Source organism: Amphiura filiformis, chromosome 7, assembly GCF_039555335.1.
Source record: "Amphiura filiformis chromosome 7, Afil_fr2py, whole genome shotgun sequence".
NCBI classification, from domain to species: Eukaryota; Metazoa; Echinodermata; class Ophiuroidea; order Amphilepidida; family Amphiuridae; genus Amphiura; species Amphiura filiformis.
This window is the reverse complement of record NC_092634.1, coordinates 61,929,071-61,947,114: the sequence shown is the minus strand read 5'-3', so window position 1 is coordinate 61,947,114 and position 18,044 is coordinate 61,929,071. Positions and strand designations below refer to the sequence as shown.

At 36.2% G+C, this 18,044-nt stretch overlaps 1 protein-coding gene across 1 annotated transcript in view; it reads left to right on the top strand.

The window, feature by feature from the left end:
* The window catches only part of LOC140157993 (organic cation transporter protein-like), a 34,184-nt gene that overhangs the window by 12,322 nt on the left and 3,818 nt on the right, over positions 1 to 18,044 (top strand). The window contains exons 2-8 of the mRNA XM_072181242.1: positions 8,585 to 8,688; positions 10,108 to 10,262; positions 10,940 to 11,108; positions 11,995 to 12,136; positions 12,775 to 12,851; positions 14,524 to 14,732; positions 16,697 to 16,805. Coding sequence (XP_072037343.1) covers positions 8,585 to 8,688; positions 10,108 to 10,262; positions 10,940 to 11,108; positions 11,995 to 12,136; positions 12,775 to 12,851; positions 14,524 to 14,732; positions 16,697 to 16,805 — 965 coding nt within the window. The remainder of the gene's footprint in view (positions 1 to 8,584; positions 8,689 to 10,107; positions 10,263 to 10,939; positions 11,109 to 11,994; positions 12,137 to 12,774; positions 12,852 to 14,523; positions 14,733 to 16,696; positions 16,806 to 18,044) is intronic.

Genomic DNA, 18,044 nt, shown 5'->3' with positions numbered 1-18,044 from the left:
ATACTATGTAATGTTCAAACTGTAATCTGGGATTTTCTGATATCAAAAGGTCTGAATGACTTTGTTATTGTTATCAAATGAAAGGAACTCCTATCTCTCATCATAGTTTTTTTTTTTTTTAATTTTTGAATGTAAACAATGATAAAATATATTATACATCATATTATTTTAATTTTATTTTTATTCTTTTACCTTGAAACAAAACAATACATCGAATGTATATTTTTTACAGACTGTGTAAACATTTTACTATTGCACTCAAAACGGAATTTAAATTTGTCGCAGCAGAATATTGTGTAGTAGTTCACGTTTTCTGTGTGTTTCCCACACTGTCACTCAAAGCCTTTGTAGAGTTAAGAAACGCATATTTTATTGTAAGACAAACAGCACTAACATAAGCACGTATTTATTCTAATTTATTGCATATTTTCGTTACGGGGTCCTGACACTGTTAGACAAAATGCAGATCATTATCAAATTAAACTGTCCCTTGTCAGTGCTAAACATCGTAAAAATATGTTTATGGATATTTCAATCCGTTTTTAGAATGTGCTCAAAATAAAAATATTAAGTAAGGTTGAAGTAATCATAAGGGAAGGTGCAATGAAAATGCGTATCCTGGACACCTTTTTTTTTTCATTATTATGTTTTGATGCAGAGGATGATTTAAGCACTTCCCAGCAAGTCTTGCGGTTAGCACAGCTGTGTGAGTGAACATGACACCACTGCCCGCCCACTGCATACACACGTGCATGGTTAAATTTGAATTTGGACAGATATATTTACAGTAAAAACACCTTTAAAAGGTTGGTCGATTTCACATTTTATGTTATGTACAGAAGGTGTGAATGATCCTTCGTGCATACATCACTTTAGATCTGAAATCGACCAACTAATAATGACACACGGGCAATTCTAAAACAACATCTTTTGCACAGAGTTCAATGGGATTTGAAAAGTAAAGTGGCTGTTGAAACTCTAGTGATAACACTTTTACAGTGCATGATGGGGCTTCCTTAAATCATCCTCTGGTTTTGATGAATCCAAGTGCGTAAAAATATTGGCTCCAAAACATAATAATGATAAAATTGGATGCTTTACGCCCAATATTTATTGGTCTCACTATGAGTTTTAAAGTATTGGATTCGACTACGCCTCGTCCAATATTTTTAAAACTCATAGTGAGACCAATAAATATGGGCTCAATCGATCCAATTTTATATCATAACCAGTAAGGTAGCCTATAGGACATTTTTGTTTGTTTTAGCTGTAGCCCCTCTTCACTGAAATTTCAGTGATTCAAGACAAGTGGTTCATTATAATGTGTTAAGAAAAGAGATATATTCTAGCGGTACCTCTTTTCTTATCATAAATAACGTACTGCTTGTCTTGAGTCACTGAAATTCCAGTGTAGTAACTGGATTCCTCGCCCCTATAATATACATAACTTTTGCTACCAGTGTGTTATTATTTTTTGAGAAAAATGCAAGAATAGTCACAAATTTATCAAGGGGTGTAGTACCACCTTAAGTAGCATTTAAATTTGTACATATGTGGTTCTTTTTGTACAAGCCTTTAAATGACCTAAAACGAGGCTACAGTGCCCTTTCCAGCCTTCTCTAATCATCATCAACATAGAATTTACAAGTAAAATGAGAAGGTCCATTAAAAAAGGACCCCATTCAAGTTTGTAATAAAAATATTATAATTAAAGAGGGCATATCTTCAAAAATTGTGAGCCGATTGAAATAATTATTTTGGTTTATTAAAACTAACGATTAAATGTTTCTTTACATCCAAAAATATATTTGATCAACTTTTCAAAAATAAAAGAAAAAGAGGGCGCAATGAGGGTTCTGTTTTTATTGGGACACCCTGTATTTTCTTGTAATGCCAAGCGGGATTGGGCAAAAGAAATTTGGCAGACAATTTTTAGAATTCACCACCCGGGGTACACATAATTATTGTACAGCCCCTAAATAAGTATGGAAAGCCAGGTAATTCTTGAAATTACAATGACAATAAATTATTACCTGTATGAAAAACTTAATCATCATGATTATATGCAACCTTTATAATGGGATGAAAATATCCGGGTACGTACGCCGTAAGATGTGTACTTATAGCTAAACTTTGGCATATTAATAGATTTAATATACGTAAGAATGTTGTTTATCATGAAATTTAAACCGAACACGCAAAAGGTAGGAAACGTTCCAATTTAATAATGCATTTAGAACATAAATAACATGTTAACGAGGCCTAATTTTTACTACATGGTAAAGTAATGTGCAACAAGGGGTGTAACTATAGATGTAATTAGAATGCGATACAGCATATATCTTACGTCCTACATTTTCTAGACAGCGTGCGAAAGAAGCTGAAATACATTCTTATTCTTATTCGTATATACCCTTTATATAACACGACAACACTTAAATAACAGAATATTTACAGTGGGTTATCAAAATATTTTCGAATGTTAAGAAAACGTTTTATACCCGTATATTCCATGTATAGAACCCGACATTTAAACGTTTTCAAACAACCTTTTATAACCTTTTGCGAATGATGTCGAAAACGTTTTGTGTTTGCTGGGTTCTTCCAATTAGTGCGCGGTCAGGCAATCAATTTCTTTTGATTGGATCACAGCCCGGGATCACAGGCTTCGCGTATATTAATGAGGTTATGAATGAAGAATAAATTGCTTTATTCGAATGTATCAGGGGAATTAAAAAGTTTTAACGTCCCAAATAAAGTCATGATAATGAGTGATACAATCAAAAGCTTTCTCAATATCAAGGAGGAAAGAGGATTGTCCTTGGGATTTCATTGGCATCAGTGAATCATCTTAATTAAGCGCATGGTATTACCAATATTTCTGATTCATCCATCTGAACTAGTAAGATGACTCCAGTACTTTTTTTTTAATGTCAAATGGATTGCACGCCAAAGTCTGAGCAATTTTACTCTTTATAATTATTTATTTATCAAACATACATTAACAGCTGAAATCTAGGAGATAACGCTGAAGAAACTTCGGCCAGGCACAAGTGACCTAGTGAAGGGAACCCGGGAAGGGAATCACCGTAGATAGTTGGTCGGGGCATTTTTACAGAACAGGCGAGTGTATCCAATGGAGCTTATACCCTGATCGGACCGACGAGGTCTTATCATGGGTCATCTGACCCGCCTTTGTCAGATGAGTCACACGGGGAGAGTGGATTAGATTTTTTTGGTCCTGCGGGGAATTGAACCCGGGACATCACGCACTCGCACCAAAGGCAAATACGGTAACTTAAACCAGCGTGCCACGCTGCTCCATAATAAACATATTACACGTTTAAAGTAAAAATGGGTTAGTATGTTTACAATAATTGTGTTTATGACTCTTAACTGTTTGGAATTTTTGAAGAATATTGAATAAAAAGTTGAACCCAAATCCACCCTACGTGCGTCCATTGAGCACGTGAAATCCAGCATGTATATATATATATATATATAGAAAATTAACTGCGTCGACATTTGATGAAGGAAGCAAAGAAGCGAAGAATAATTAAAATGTCGTAATTGAATATTTTATTACACGAATTTTCGGGCCTCGCCCTTCGTCAGGTGACAAAAATAGTGTTGTGAGGCCTACAAGAGAAACATTTATATATATATATATGTATGATACGCTTATTTGTTTTTTTAGTTTCTCAAAATCACTTTCCATGGACTTGGATGGGTTTTGTATTCAGGTATTCAATTAATGCCTGGATCAATGGACACATCATATCATATTCGCCGTAGAAGTGATGATGTAACAGGATTAACTACCATAGCAATAGGTTAAAACAATTTTTGAATATATCGCATTGCACTGGTACCTCTGGATCGCAATTTTATACGCTGGCGAAGTGACGTAGTTAATCGGATTAACTACCATAGCAATAGATGAATACAATTTTGACTTTATCGCCCCGCACTAAAACGTTCATGCGGTACCGATGCATTGAACCATAGATGTCAAAGAAATGCTAATCACTTGCACCTGTAAGATTAGTCTCTTTGAAAAGAGCGGTATTGTATTTAATCTATTATATGATTGAAGACAGGTTTTGAGTGCAACCTGTTGTAGTGCAGAGCGATCTTTTCAAAAATCTTCTATTGCTATGGTAGTTAATCCGATTATGACGTCACCTTGCCAGCGTATAGATAATTCATATCATGCTGATCACTCGCACCTGTAAGATAAGTATCTTTGAAAAAAGCGGTATTGTATTCAATCTATGATTGCAGTCGGACACAGGCGATGAGTGCAACCTGCTTGTCGTGCAGGTCGATATATTCAAAAATAGTTTTAACCTATTCGCCGTCGAAGTGATGATGTACCATGATTAATTGCCATAGCAATATATGAATACAAATTTTGAATAGATGACCCTGCACTGCAACATGCACGCGCCGGGTACCTATGCATTGAACTGTCAAAGAAATGCTAATCACTCGCAGCTGTATAAGATTAGTATAATTGAAAAGAGTGCTATTGTATTCAATCTATGATCATGATGATTGCAGACATACACAGGTGATGAGTAGTTGTAGTGCCGTGCGATCTATTCAAAAATTGTATTCATCTATTGTTATGTTAGTTAATCCGATTATTACATAACTTCGATAGCGAATTGCTATGGTAGTTAATCATGTTACATCATCACCTCTAAGACGAATACACGTTCATTTGTTGTTGTTGAAAGTTTACTTCGTGCGTTTTGTCGTTGATTTCACGGTACCGAACTGACAGAGCACAGGTAGCGCGGAGTCGGACCTAACATTTGGCACATTTGTGAGTGGACACTACGAATGAGCCGTAAACTCGGCAAATTGTATTCTGAGATACAGTGCAAAATGTGCCACAAGTCGTATTCATAGGTGTCTCAATTAGGCGCGACATGTTTCTCATTTGATAGCGCTTAAACCAATCAATAATCCTATTGCTGAAGAGGATAATAAGCTTTGGCTAAATCCTGTTCAAGTGGTGCGTTGTATTTTGGCTGGGTATGTATAACCAACAATTAAAAATGAGAGAACATTCCTGTACTTCGTTGACTCGGGGATGATTTGAAATGACCGCCAATTATGACTTTATTACCAGCAAAGTGGAAAAAGAGACACATATAGAACCGAAAAGGGTACCATTTTGTTGAAGGAGCAGAGTTCAACAAACCATAACCCCGCTTCTGGATATCGTTTGAAGTCAAATGATATACTATTTTTAAGCTTATGATATATATTTTCTAAACACGAAATAAAACAAAATTAACCGGGGCCGAGTTTAAGGCTGATTCGTAGTGTCCAGTTACATTTTGGTAATGCCGATTATTACTTACCATTGAGAAACTTATCAAACACACGGGATCGACTCAGTGTTTTTGTAACAAGTGCATGATAAACGCAAGACGTTATGTTGTCTAATCACGGCAATGACAATATTATCTATTATCTATAGACTTGTCTTCTTTATCAGTTGTTTTGTTATTATTATGTTAGTTAAAATTATCTTGGTGGATAAGTATATGATTAAATATACACATACAATAATCGTAAGATATGATAAGGTGTTTTGATGTTATTATATACATGTAGTCCTTCCAGTTTGTCCGAGAAATGGTCTGAAAGGAATTGAAAGTGAAAGAGTTCGGAGTGTTACTAATCTGCCAATATTTAGTCATCTTTCTGATATAAAAGAAGAAGAAGAATCGGTGGGCTAAAAGCAAAGATATGGCCAATCGTGTAAAGTAGCCCTAAATCAGCTTGGGACACTTGCCTTGATTTAGTTGAAACATGAACCATCTGGCCGGTGCTCTTAAGATTGGTAATTTTAAACAATAGGACATTTGAATTGGTATTTTAATTTATAAATTTGAAATAAATATCATATTACGTAATTAAAATTACTAATGTCAATTAAGTGAAAGAAAAAAAAGGAAAAACCTTTACTTTTGTTTTAAAATCTTTGACGATAAGCATTTTACGCGGTACAAACTGGATACGAACATTGCAAAAAGTGGCCCAACTCGGGCGATTAAGTAAAATCGAGCATAACGTTTGAACCTGAACTAGGAAAGAAACCAAGTAAAGTGTTTCTGTTAGCCAAGATGCTACTGCATATCACATTTTGCCATGACCTCTTTTATTGTTTTCCTGAAAAGCGGTATTGCAATTGTATGATTTTATTGTTACAGCCTGCGCTACGCACAGGCACACTTTACGGGTACTTCCTTTCCATAATAAATTTCTATATCTTTTCAACCAAATTATTCGTTTTACTGTCAATGTCCCCTTTTAATTTTGACCCAAACAACCGCAATTTAATTCAAATGTCGCCAATGCGTGTCAATCCGTTGATCGTGCACAGAGTTTGGCACTGTTAATGTGTATGACCTTTATTATGACCTTGTTCATTGATATAAGAGAGAATTTAGGTCACGGAAAATAAACAAGGATTTGGAACTTGTTGTGATAAACATTAATTTCCAGCACACTTTTACAATCTGCGCCCTTTTAAAGTTCGATTGTCCGATTCTTTTTCGAATGGCACCTTCATATGAAAAGGTTGACTACAAAAACGATATATTATATATTATAAATGCATCTAAAAACAGTTTTCACCTCGATACACCCGAGCACACAGATATTTCCTAGCAAAGCGAGTCTAGCCTCTACGCAGTCTGTGTTATACTACACGGTTGAGTGCATAGCATTATAAGAGCTGTGTGAGATCTAGTGGAAAATAGCATATGTGATTGGTTTTTGTCAAAACCTCAAGTGTTCCTTTCATCCAATCAGATTTTTTTAATATATATATCGAACGAAAGCTAACAAGATGTAGGTTTTAAAAGTCAAAACCCCAAGTTTTCCTTACGATATTTTTCAAATTTAATGTCATTAAATGAAAGAGCACCCTTATATTGTCCATATACGGTACTAGCTTCATTTTAATGAGCAATGGCCAATTGTCTTTAAATTGCAAATCTGGTGCAAAAAGTTACCATTTTCGCCTGTTTTGTCATACGGTTGTAAATTCAATGAACTATGACTTGGCTAAGGAGCGCTTTACACAAATTGATTTGCTATATTGAAATCAAATCATCAAACTACTTTGTCTTACGAAGGTGGTTCATCCGCTATATGTAACCGTAAATCCATGCTAAAAATTCCATTTAAAATAATGAACCCACCACCTTTAACTAAGGATGACCATCTAATGTCAAGGTTAGACGATAATGTTTCAACAGTAAAATCCAAGAAATCTTGGGACTCGACTTGGTCTTTAAAGTTGATAGATAGGTTAAAATATACATTTCCGTTAATATTTAGCAGACAATCCGTTGAAAACACGTTCGTGGGGTCTTAGCCGAAAATCAATTTCCCAATTTTGGAAGGGCGTGTTCACTTAATGACGTCATCTTAGGGGGGTGTACTTATTGTAGTATAACTGGGATAACAGGAGACTCATGGCTATACATTGGTCCCAAATGTAACAGTAAATTAGTTTTTGCCCCCTATATGATCCTATGGGGTCATTTAGGGGTCTCTTTGAGGGTCACGGTCTCAAAATATTGCTTGGCAGACAACAGATTCGAGTTCAGCTTACGCAAATTAACAAAACTATGCTGGTTGCCAACTTTTACGCAAACATGCCACTAGGTTCGCGATTTTTCCAAAATAGAGCCAGATATCCCTAATGTGGCATATGATAAACCGTGTTGTAAAATGTTCATTTATTAAGTCGGAGGGGTAGTTACTAACGGTGTTTATGAGGAATTGCAACACTCGTCCCCTCGTGGTATCGCCCATGTTATTTAAAGGCCCTTTCAGTGATTTCACAGGAACATTTAAAAAATGGAAATTTGTCAGAGTTGCTTAGAAATAAAGAATAAGTCTACAGAATTTCATTAAACCACTTTTCCCTGAATACATCGACAAATTAGTCAAAAACAGAAGTTTTAGAAAGGTTTTCTACTTCAACTCAGATCGACTCGAGAAAATCGAGATTTTCGTACAGTGCGCCACCAATCGACTGGAAAAACTTCCTATTCCAGTGTTTCTAACACGGGGAAGTAGAGTCTAAATTGATTTAAAACAGACGCTTAATTTTTGTAGTAGAAAACAAAATAAGCAATTAAAGGTCACCGAAGCAAACTAACGGTCAATTCAAATATGAAAAACAGTTAAAATTGTGTATTTTGTTTAAAATAGTAGCTACTGATGTAATAAGTAGTAGAAACAATACGCAACGCGTGTTGGTACAGTGGAGTGAAGTCACTCTTGGTGGAGTCGATCTCGAGTCGGACTTTTGTACTGTCAGTATCAAAAGTCCAGAATCATGCAAATGCTTTATTTTGTCTAAAATACACGGCTTTCGACCGAACCACTAGCAGGCTATGTTAGCACATCTATGCCAATTACAAAGGTACCAAAATCTGAATTTTGATGATTTTTACGATCGTCCGGATGAGCAAATCACTGAATGGGCCTTTAAGCGAAAAACAATATTTTGTAAATATCTTTATGTTATTTCTTTTTCTTTCTTTAGTTTGATCTTGTGTGTTCACGGAGTACGTATCCTGATCTGGCACAATCAATTTTCTTCACAGGGGTATTAACTGGCTCGTTTATATTCGGAGGGTTAGCAGATAGGTAGGTATATAGACAGTTGTGTAGCTAGGGGAGGGTAAAAGAGTGCACGTACCTTGTGGGAAGCGCAGAAGTGACATCTATACTAATAAAATAATGAGCTCCGTGTGTCTGTCTGTCTGTCTGTCTGTCCAGCTATGCGTTTCGCCGCGCTTCGACGCTTTGTTCCGATATTTCAGACATAGATGGGTACCGGGCGTGCGCTGTTCCGATATTTCAGACATAGATGGGTACCGGGCGTGCGCTGTTTACCGGGTAGTTTTAAAGGTCATCGGAGGTCAAGGTCAAAGGTCATGGATTTCAAACTTTGTCCGATCGGGCCCAAACTTGGTGGGTGGGATCCTTGATACGAGGGGAATATATGCCAAAATAAAAATCGAGGTCAACCAAGGTCAAAGGTCATTACGGAGGGGTCAAATTTCAAACTTTGGCCGATCGGGCTCAAACTTGGTGGGTAGAATCTTTTGTATGAGGGGAGCATGAAAAACATTATATGGAGGTCATCCGAGGTCAAAGGTCAAAGGTCATGGATTTCAAACTTTGTCCTATTGGGCTCAAACTTGGTGGGTGGAATCCTTGATATGAGGGGAATATATCTGCGAAACAAAATTAAGGTCAACCGAGGTCAAAGGTCATCTAGGGGCTAAATTTAAACGTTGCCCTATTGGGCATAAACTTGGTGTGTGGAATCCTTCGTATGAGGGGAGCATGAAAAAATTACATCGAGGTCATCTGAGGTCAAAGGTCATCTGGGGTCAAAATTTCAAACTGGCTAAATCTGGCTAAAGTATTCTCCATATCACGGGAGCATGAGCAAAATCAAACCGAGGTCACTCGAGGTCAAAGGTCGCATGGGGTCAAATGATAGAGTATGTCCACTGGGCTTAAACATGGTAAAAAGAAACACTGATATGTCAGGAACATGTCATAAAGTCATAAAGGGTTATCAGGGGTCAACCAGTATCTCTATCATGCAGCTGGAGCCCTAATAGCTACATGGCCATTACAGCTACAGGCGCACTAGTGACATAATAATCGGATTAACTACCATAGCAATAGATGAATACAATTTTTGACTATATCGCCCTGCACTACAACGTTCACGTGGTACCTATGTATTGCACCATATCATGCTGATCACTCGCAACTGTAAGATTAGTATCTTTGAAAAGACCGGTATTGTATTCAATCTATGATTGCAGACATACACAGGTGATGAGTGCAACTTGCTTGTAGTGCCGGGCGATATGGTCAAAATAGGTACCGAGTAAACGTTGTAGTGCAGGGCGATATAGTCAAAATTGTATTCCTCTATTGCTATGGTAGTTAATCCGATTTTAAACTGCGTTACTTCTACGGCGAATTTTGGCGCCTCTGTTTATTTTATCTGTGAACGGTTTCCTGATTTGTTTACTGTTTCAGGATAGGTCGTCATCCAGCCTTATTCATGTGTGTTGCAATCCAAACGTTCCTTGGCATCGGAATAAGTTTTGCACCAAATTTTCCAGCTTATATTGTACTTCGAGGTATTCTTGGCATTGGTAACCATATGGTGTTGGTACTAGCATTCGTAATGGGTAGGTGATATACATATATATTATAGTAATTTTATACTGTCAAAAGAATAAAGAGAAACATATATTTGTGAAGTTTATCATTCATTACTCATCACAGAAAAAAAGCTAAAAAAATACATGTTACTTTAAGAATGAAAAAGAATATTTAAAAAGCAATACATAACTGCATTGTCAAAACACAATTTGTCCTTTTCGCCTATTATATACACACCCTCAAAAAACAAATAAAAACCAAACGAAAAAATATCTCAAAAACCCGTAATTCACATAAAAAATTGATATTTTTCAAATTAACGGATCTTCATGCAGGTCCCGGATGCAGGTTGTCCAGAACGATCGTAACACTCGAATGGCGAATGATTTTAGAAAAAACATATGCGGTATTTTAAAATTGTACCGTAAGGATGATAATCAAGCTTGTATAAAGAACTTAATTTGCTGCTTTAGAAAAAAATACTACAGGGAAAATGGGCTAATGGAGATTTCTGCATTTATCATGTTTAGGGACTTCGCACTCTGAGGATACATCAATTGGAAACTTTTTCAAATTGATAATATAATTGATAAAACAATGCATTGTTAGGAAAAAATTGGTATTGTTCCTGTGGTAAATAGATATAATGCTACATATTTTGATTAATAATTAGTCTCATATTGTGACTTTTCTACCCTTTCAGGAACTGAATTTGTTGGGCCATCTAAGCGCGTCTATGCAGGTGTCGTCATCACCTTCTTTCTCAGTGCAGGCAATATGTCTTTAGCTCTCATAGCGTTACTCATCAGAAAATGGAGAATTCTACAATTTGTCATATCTGCACCTGCATTTCTTTCTCTTTGTTTATACCCGTAAGTAGTATTTATATATTTATTTATTTATTTATTTATTTATTTATTTATTTATTTATTTATTTATTTATTTATTTATCTATTTATTTATTTATTTATTTATTTATTTATTTACTTATTCATTTATTTATTTATTTATTTATTTATTTATTTATTTATTTATTTATTTATTTATTTATTTATTTATTTATTTATTTATTTATTTATTTATTTATTTACGAGTAGAACTTGTGGAACGAAAATGCGATCATCAGGCAACTGAGGGCTATTCGCTACTTACCATAGGCCTTATCCTATTAATGCGGACGTGATAGAGACATTTGGTCTGTTGTAGATGGCGATATGAGACGGGTATTGCGAACGTAAGAGAAATACTTACGTAATATCTTTGATGAAATTTGCGAGGTTGAACTTGTTCTGGTGTCGGCACTTTGATACTTATTCTGATCTTCTATTGAGTAGTCTTCCTTTGTCCCCGTTGATGTTGAATCACTTCTCCGTTAGACATAAGTCGCAGCGTTTGGTGCCATTGTCGTAAGCGCGTGCTTTTGCGGCGATGGTGTATTCCTTCTCCTTCTTCTTTAGATCCAATACATACCGTGATAATAAACAATCGGGCATAAACAATCGTTTAGTCATTCATGAATATATGAATGAACCCCTAATTCATGAACTACTAACTTATTGTACTGACTGTATTTGGCTAACGTCGGAGAATGTTTAGCTCACATTCATGATGACCATTATTTTGTTATAATCTCTCATTACAATATTTATGCAAATACCATCGAAAACACAAACCACTAATGAAACAATGTGATTATTAAACCATTAAGATAAACTTGAAAATAATGGCTCTACATGTGTACGATCATGCATTATATAGATTTATTCCAGAATCCGTCAGATGGTTGATATCACAGGGTAAACACAAACAAGCAAGAGAACTCATCCACAAGGTTGCAGAGGTCAATAAAGTAGAGATTCCCGATGAACTTCTCTCAACCGAAAGGATGCAGGAGGATGAGGTAATTATTGTGTAATTGACTTATTATTTCAAGGGAATGTAACGTAAAGGTGATTTTATACTCAAAGGCTTTAATGAGAAGAGCGAATCGCACGCGTGCTCAGTATACAAACACAGGTGGTTCCACTAGCAGCAAGAAATAAAATTTAGGCTTTTGAAATGTGGTATCGACGGAAAATGTTGAGCATAAAAACTGATGTTTTTGTTAGAGACCTGATTGGTGATGAGACCACCATGTATTATGTATCAAAATATTAAATAGAAAAAAAAATCAATATTTCTACCATGTTTCAAGGTTAAAAGAAGACACTCTTGAGAAGACAAATGTTCAATGACATACTGGAGGCAGCCGTGAGAAAACATTTTGTGTCTATGTGTATGAAAGTAATAATGACACAAGTCCAGCATCTTTAACAACCCCCTGCGAAGTATCGTAAACTCAAAAAATCATGCAACATATTTTTACATATAACTTGTCGAAACCAAACGCTTTAAAAAACAATATATGAACTTATTGTTTATTTTGTTTATTTTCTCGAAAACATATCTCTGGACTTTTAGGCCATTCTTAAATAGCCATAACTAGGGAGGTACCCTTAACATAATTTCTTACACACGTGTTTTTTCTTCTTCTTTCAGGAACCGGAGTCGACAATACTAGATATTTTTAGATATCCACAAACACGAATTCGGATGATCATTCTGGTATGGGTAGCGTAAGTATACTTTCGATGTTCCTTATTAGAAAACACACCTCTAATAGCACGATGTTCTGGTTTCGAAGCAGATATATATACGATCTATAGTAAAAGAAAAAATATTTTGCCATGCCCATATATATGAATACATGAATACAAAAGCCCCCTAAGTCCATGCGAAGTTATTTTGAGAGAAAAACCCGTGTATCATTTTAATTCCTTCAGTTAGAATTACCTGGTCAATATGGTAAGTTTTACGTGCAAATGAGTGGATTAACCTGTATTAGGTATGACGATTAGCATTTCAGGGACTTCGTGGGGTTCATTTTAAATTTTGGACTTAGGTGGTTTTTGAATCATATACAAAGACAACAATGTTAGAATGAGATTACCACTAGTAAGATAATACAAAATAAAGCACACAGGTATGTATAATGTTGATAAGCATTCTGCCATGTAATATAAACACACACTTTCCTTTATTAAACCCATTTTTTTGTTCAAAAGTCATTCTCTAGCAATGAATGTGTTACAAGTGGACTTTTATACATACTGGATTTCAATCAATGTGTTACAAGACTCAAATCATGGAATTGGGTGATTCTTTCATACATTTTCACATGCCCAATAGACACAGAGAATGAATTTGAGTTGTTCTTTCATGCATATGACAGGCCTATGTATAGCAACAATTTCCCATGCTTAACTCAATTTGGCCAAAGTATGGACTTAGGTGGCTTTTGTATTCATATATTCATATAGCAACGTTACGTTGGGGCCAACGTTGGCAATGGTCGGTAAGGTCGCAGTCAGTAAGCCAATGTCAGCCCAACGTTGGGAAAAAGTTGACAGACAAACCTTAGACTGTGGTTGGTAAGCCGAAGTCAAGCCTACTTATGGCCAACATTGGAAGACCGATCATAAATTAATGTCGGTATGTCAACGTTGGTCTAACGTTACCGGGCCAACGTTACCCGGCCAACCGTTGTTGTACCAACCCGTATGATGACGGTAGGTATGCCAACGTTGGACCAACGTAGTTAACCAACATTAAAATAACATGGACCCCGATTCAATAAAACAAATTTAGATGCTTTTTAGTGGCTATAAATCCCCAAGGTTGTTTGACTATTTATTACATATTCTAACAAAACATTGTGTAGTTTATCATTCTGTCTCGGACGATTATAACATGCACATGGGTCGTGGGGCTGATGGCAATTTGGGATTTTTTAATCCGCTCTCGGGGCTCGTTCTTTGCCCCTCGAGCGGCTAAAAGATCACCAAATTGCCATCAGCCCCCAGGACGATGGAAGTCAAGGCCCATTTTTCAGCCGACTCACTTGGGATTTATTTGCCCCCCCCCCCAATAATTTTGAACTAGACGAATTTCTATGGTATAATACCCGCCTTAACGCCAACGCCATGTTTGTTTATGCTATTTGAATCTCAATTTTCCTTTATGCTATTTGAATCTATATTTTCCTTTATTTCATACACCTTTTTCTGCTTATCAAAACTGTATATTTGTGTGAAAATTGAGGGCGCTATTTATGTATTTGTTATACTCATTTTAGTCAAGGTCAGTAAATCAAGAATATGTGATGAAATCGGACCATTCTCCTTCATCACTTATTCCTTCATCTTTTTGTTATTTTCTTTCTCTTTTTAATTTCTTAAAATCTCGCAGCATGGTTAACAGCTTTTTATACTACGGGCTGACCTTAAGTGCGGGTGATCTCGGTGAACTCGACTACGTAGCGTTCTTCGTGTCCGGTGCCGTTGAGATTCCCGCTTACTTCTTCTGCCTGTTCTTCCTAGATAGATGGGGTCGTAGACCGATACAAGCTATGTTCTTCTTTATTGCGGGCATTGCGTGCCTTGTCACAACGTTCTTGCGTAAGTAAAATGCGACTTTAACTGATCCATTCAGTCTAAAAAAGGCAGTAATATGAAATAGCTGTACAAGTCGGAATCCGGAGGAGGATGTTATGATGCGTGTCTTGGCTGTTAAGACCCCATCTCTCTTTTTAGTAATGCTGTCATTCAAAGACCCCATTATTTTTATTTTCTGTCACTCAAAGAACGTATTGTCCATTCAATCTGTCACCCAAAGACCATTATTATTCAATTTGAACAGCAGCTTTCATTCATCACCAATTTCATTACAAGCTTGTGTAAAGTCCTTGAAGCCAATAATCATATTTATGTTTTCATAGGTTGTGCGAGTCCAATAGTATATGAGAACAAAAGAAATATCATGCACATGGGGCGAAAATTACATCGCTTATGTCAAGCCTTAGGATCTCCTTTATAGATCCAATGTCATTTATCTTGTGTGTCAGCTTTATTTGTCTCAATATTTGAGTATAAACACCACTAGGTCACACTTGACTTCGACCCACCTTAAAGCATGATTTGAGAAAGCCAGTGGTAATCAGCGTTAAGTTTTAAACATGAGTGGCGATATGAAACTAACATCTACTTTGCAATATTTCACGCGGCATTTAGAATACCGTAAAACCCCGTCTACAAGCATATAGAGTGCTTCTGATGAAAGCTACATTAATCAAGGCGCCATTATGGAGTTTGAGTAAATAAATTACGGATCCAAGCATGTACAAACAAGTATTATTTTAAGACCAATCTTTTGTATTGGTATATTTAAGCTTGCTTCGAATTAGACCCTCCCTCGGGTCCGTGGAGAACGACTGGTAATGTAGATTACATAGCATTAAAAATCAACCCAATACACGGACCCTCCCAGTCTGTAGCAATTTGACTTCCAGCTCCCACAAACTGCTGGAAGTTCACTTTTACGGATTTGGAGTCACGCAATCTTTCTATATACCACGTCCATGTTTTCACTACATTAACGTTTGTAAGCGACTAAACAACGATATTGTATCCGACCAATCAACGCAGCTTGGCAGCGCGGGGATATTTGAAAAGGCTTCCCTAGCTAAATAATGTGCAAACATTTGCAAACCGCACGCGATAATGTACGCAATATGGACAATAGGCCTAAGTCCGAGTCGAGTGGTTGCCTTTTATTATTGCGCGTACCATGGGTCTATCAGACGCGTGCCACTTGAGCTCAATACCTCTCAGTTGTTGACAAGTGTCCCATCCTATCTTGCGTCACATCCCGCGGCATAGCTTTGTGCTACCATATTTGAATTGAAACTGGGGCGGGGCTTTCGTAATTGACATCGGAATCACCGTGCTTCGTTGAACGAATATTTGGAAGTGAGATCTCTAACAGATTGGACCAGTCTCGGAATCAGCGCTCAATGGACTTTCGCGTTCACTTATAATACGAGTATATTTCTATATTGCTGCATGGTTGACTGTGGTGGGTGTAATTAGTGGCGTCGATTTGTGGATGAAGAGGAATGGGTTTTTGGCATTGAAGAAAATAAGGGGGGAGTTGGCATTTTTTTCATAAGGCATTACGTAATTATTTATTGTTACATTATCCAGAGATGGAACCGAACCGAGACTGGGGGCCAGTCTAGCTTCGAATTAATATAGCTTTCATAAAAAACACTATATGTGCTTGTAGACGGGGTTTTACGGTATTCCAAGAAATGTTCCGGTCGCTGTCCATTTTTACCTTGTTTGGTGTCTAAAAGTTTTTTTTTAGTAATTCACTTTGTTTCTCGCGACACTCAATTTCAAAATCTGATAGTCTACTTGCCCTCAGTATTGGACATTTCGAGATGAATGGTGTGTGTATCTACACCAATTTGACATGTTAGAAGTTTGATTGCTTTGCACACCAATTTGTAAAGAGGGAGGAAACCATAATAGTGAAACAAATTGTAAACATAACTAACATCGTTTTGTCAATATATTTTCAGCTATTGGTACTGCAAATACAGTTGTTTCGATGATAGGAAAACTTGGAGCGTCCGGTGCGTTATGTGTATCCCCGTTCTATACGTTAGAATTACTGCCAACTCCCGTCAGGTAAACCATAAGCTACGTTATCTATATTGTATTTTAAGTTAAAATGTTCATTTCTCGCTTCATTGACTAATATCAAGTTTGTCCAAGTACCGCGATCCAGACTTAGTTAGGCAATATCATCTGACACTCCTGATGATTGAATCCTGTTGACTGAATCAGAATGTTTTTAACATCATTTTAATATTATTATTTGATTAGTACCCAGAAACATACCCGGAGAATATGTGGGTTTTACTCGCTAAATTAAACTACACAGGTATACGTATTCTTTCCTGTTGTAAAGTTTACAAAAACCCGTTTAAATGTAGGGTTATATATTGGGTATAAACGTTTAAATAACATTCAGATAACATTTTTTGAAAACTTGATGTTAAATGTCAAAAATATAAATTTTTAATAATTTGCACAAAATTTATTTGTATTATATCGCGATTTTCTTTTGATATCAGAAGAACATTCCTCGTATTTAGAATGCAATTTGGTGTTCGCCCTCAGGTCCCACAAAAATACTGTCCAAAGGTGGGTAACATAGCCCTTAAGCAAGTCAACCTGCAGTAACAGCCACAACACCATGCTATAATTTCCTAATTCTCTTTCCCGATATTCAAAGAATAACATCCGACTAACAATAACAGTGTTTTGGAGTTTATTATTGATTTTTATTAAGATGAAAAAGCTAGAAACGAATGACGTACCCCACTTATCACGAACACGACGAAATATTACAAGACAAGCTCGAACATCGTTAGCAGCCACACGGTGGTTACTATAATTATATAAAATACATTAACAAAATGAGATTAGTGAAAAGCTTTAATGACTTTGCTTAGTTATTTTTTGGAATATCCGACAGAATATTCTTCGGTTACAAAGGAAAATATTTAGATGTTTCACAATAACCTCATTAACCTAAGGCATTTGTTTTATCCTAGCAATAAGTGTACGTCACTATGCCGCAGGCCCGTCTGTATATTTAGAATAGTTTAATTTTATTAAGTCAACGATTTAGATACTTTTTTTTGAAAATTTTCAGCCAAAAAAGTGGACCCTGTTGGTAATTGTTTTCCATATTAGGACGTTTTGGGCCTCCTTTAAACATTATTATTATTATTATTATTTTAAAAGTGGTGCGATATATATTATATACCACATACATAAAGATTTTTGACGTTTGATTCGTTAAAACCGCGTCAAGTGGCACGAACTAGTTTCTTGAGTTCAAAGGTTGTTCACATAGCA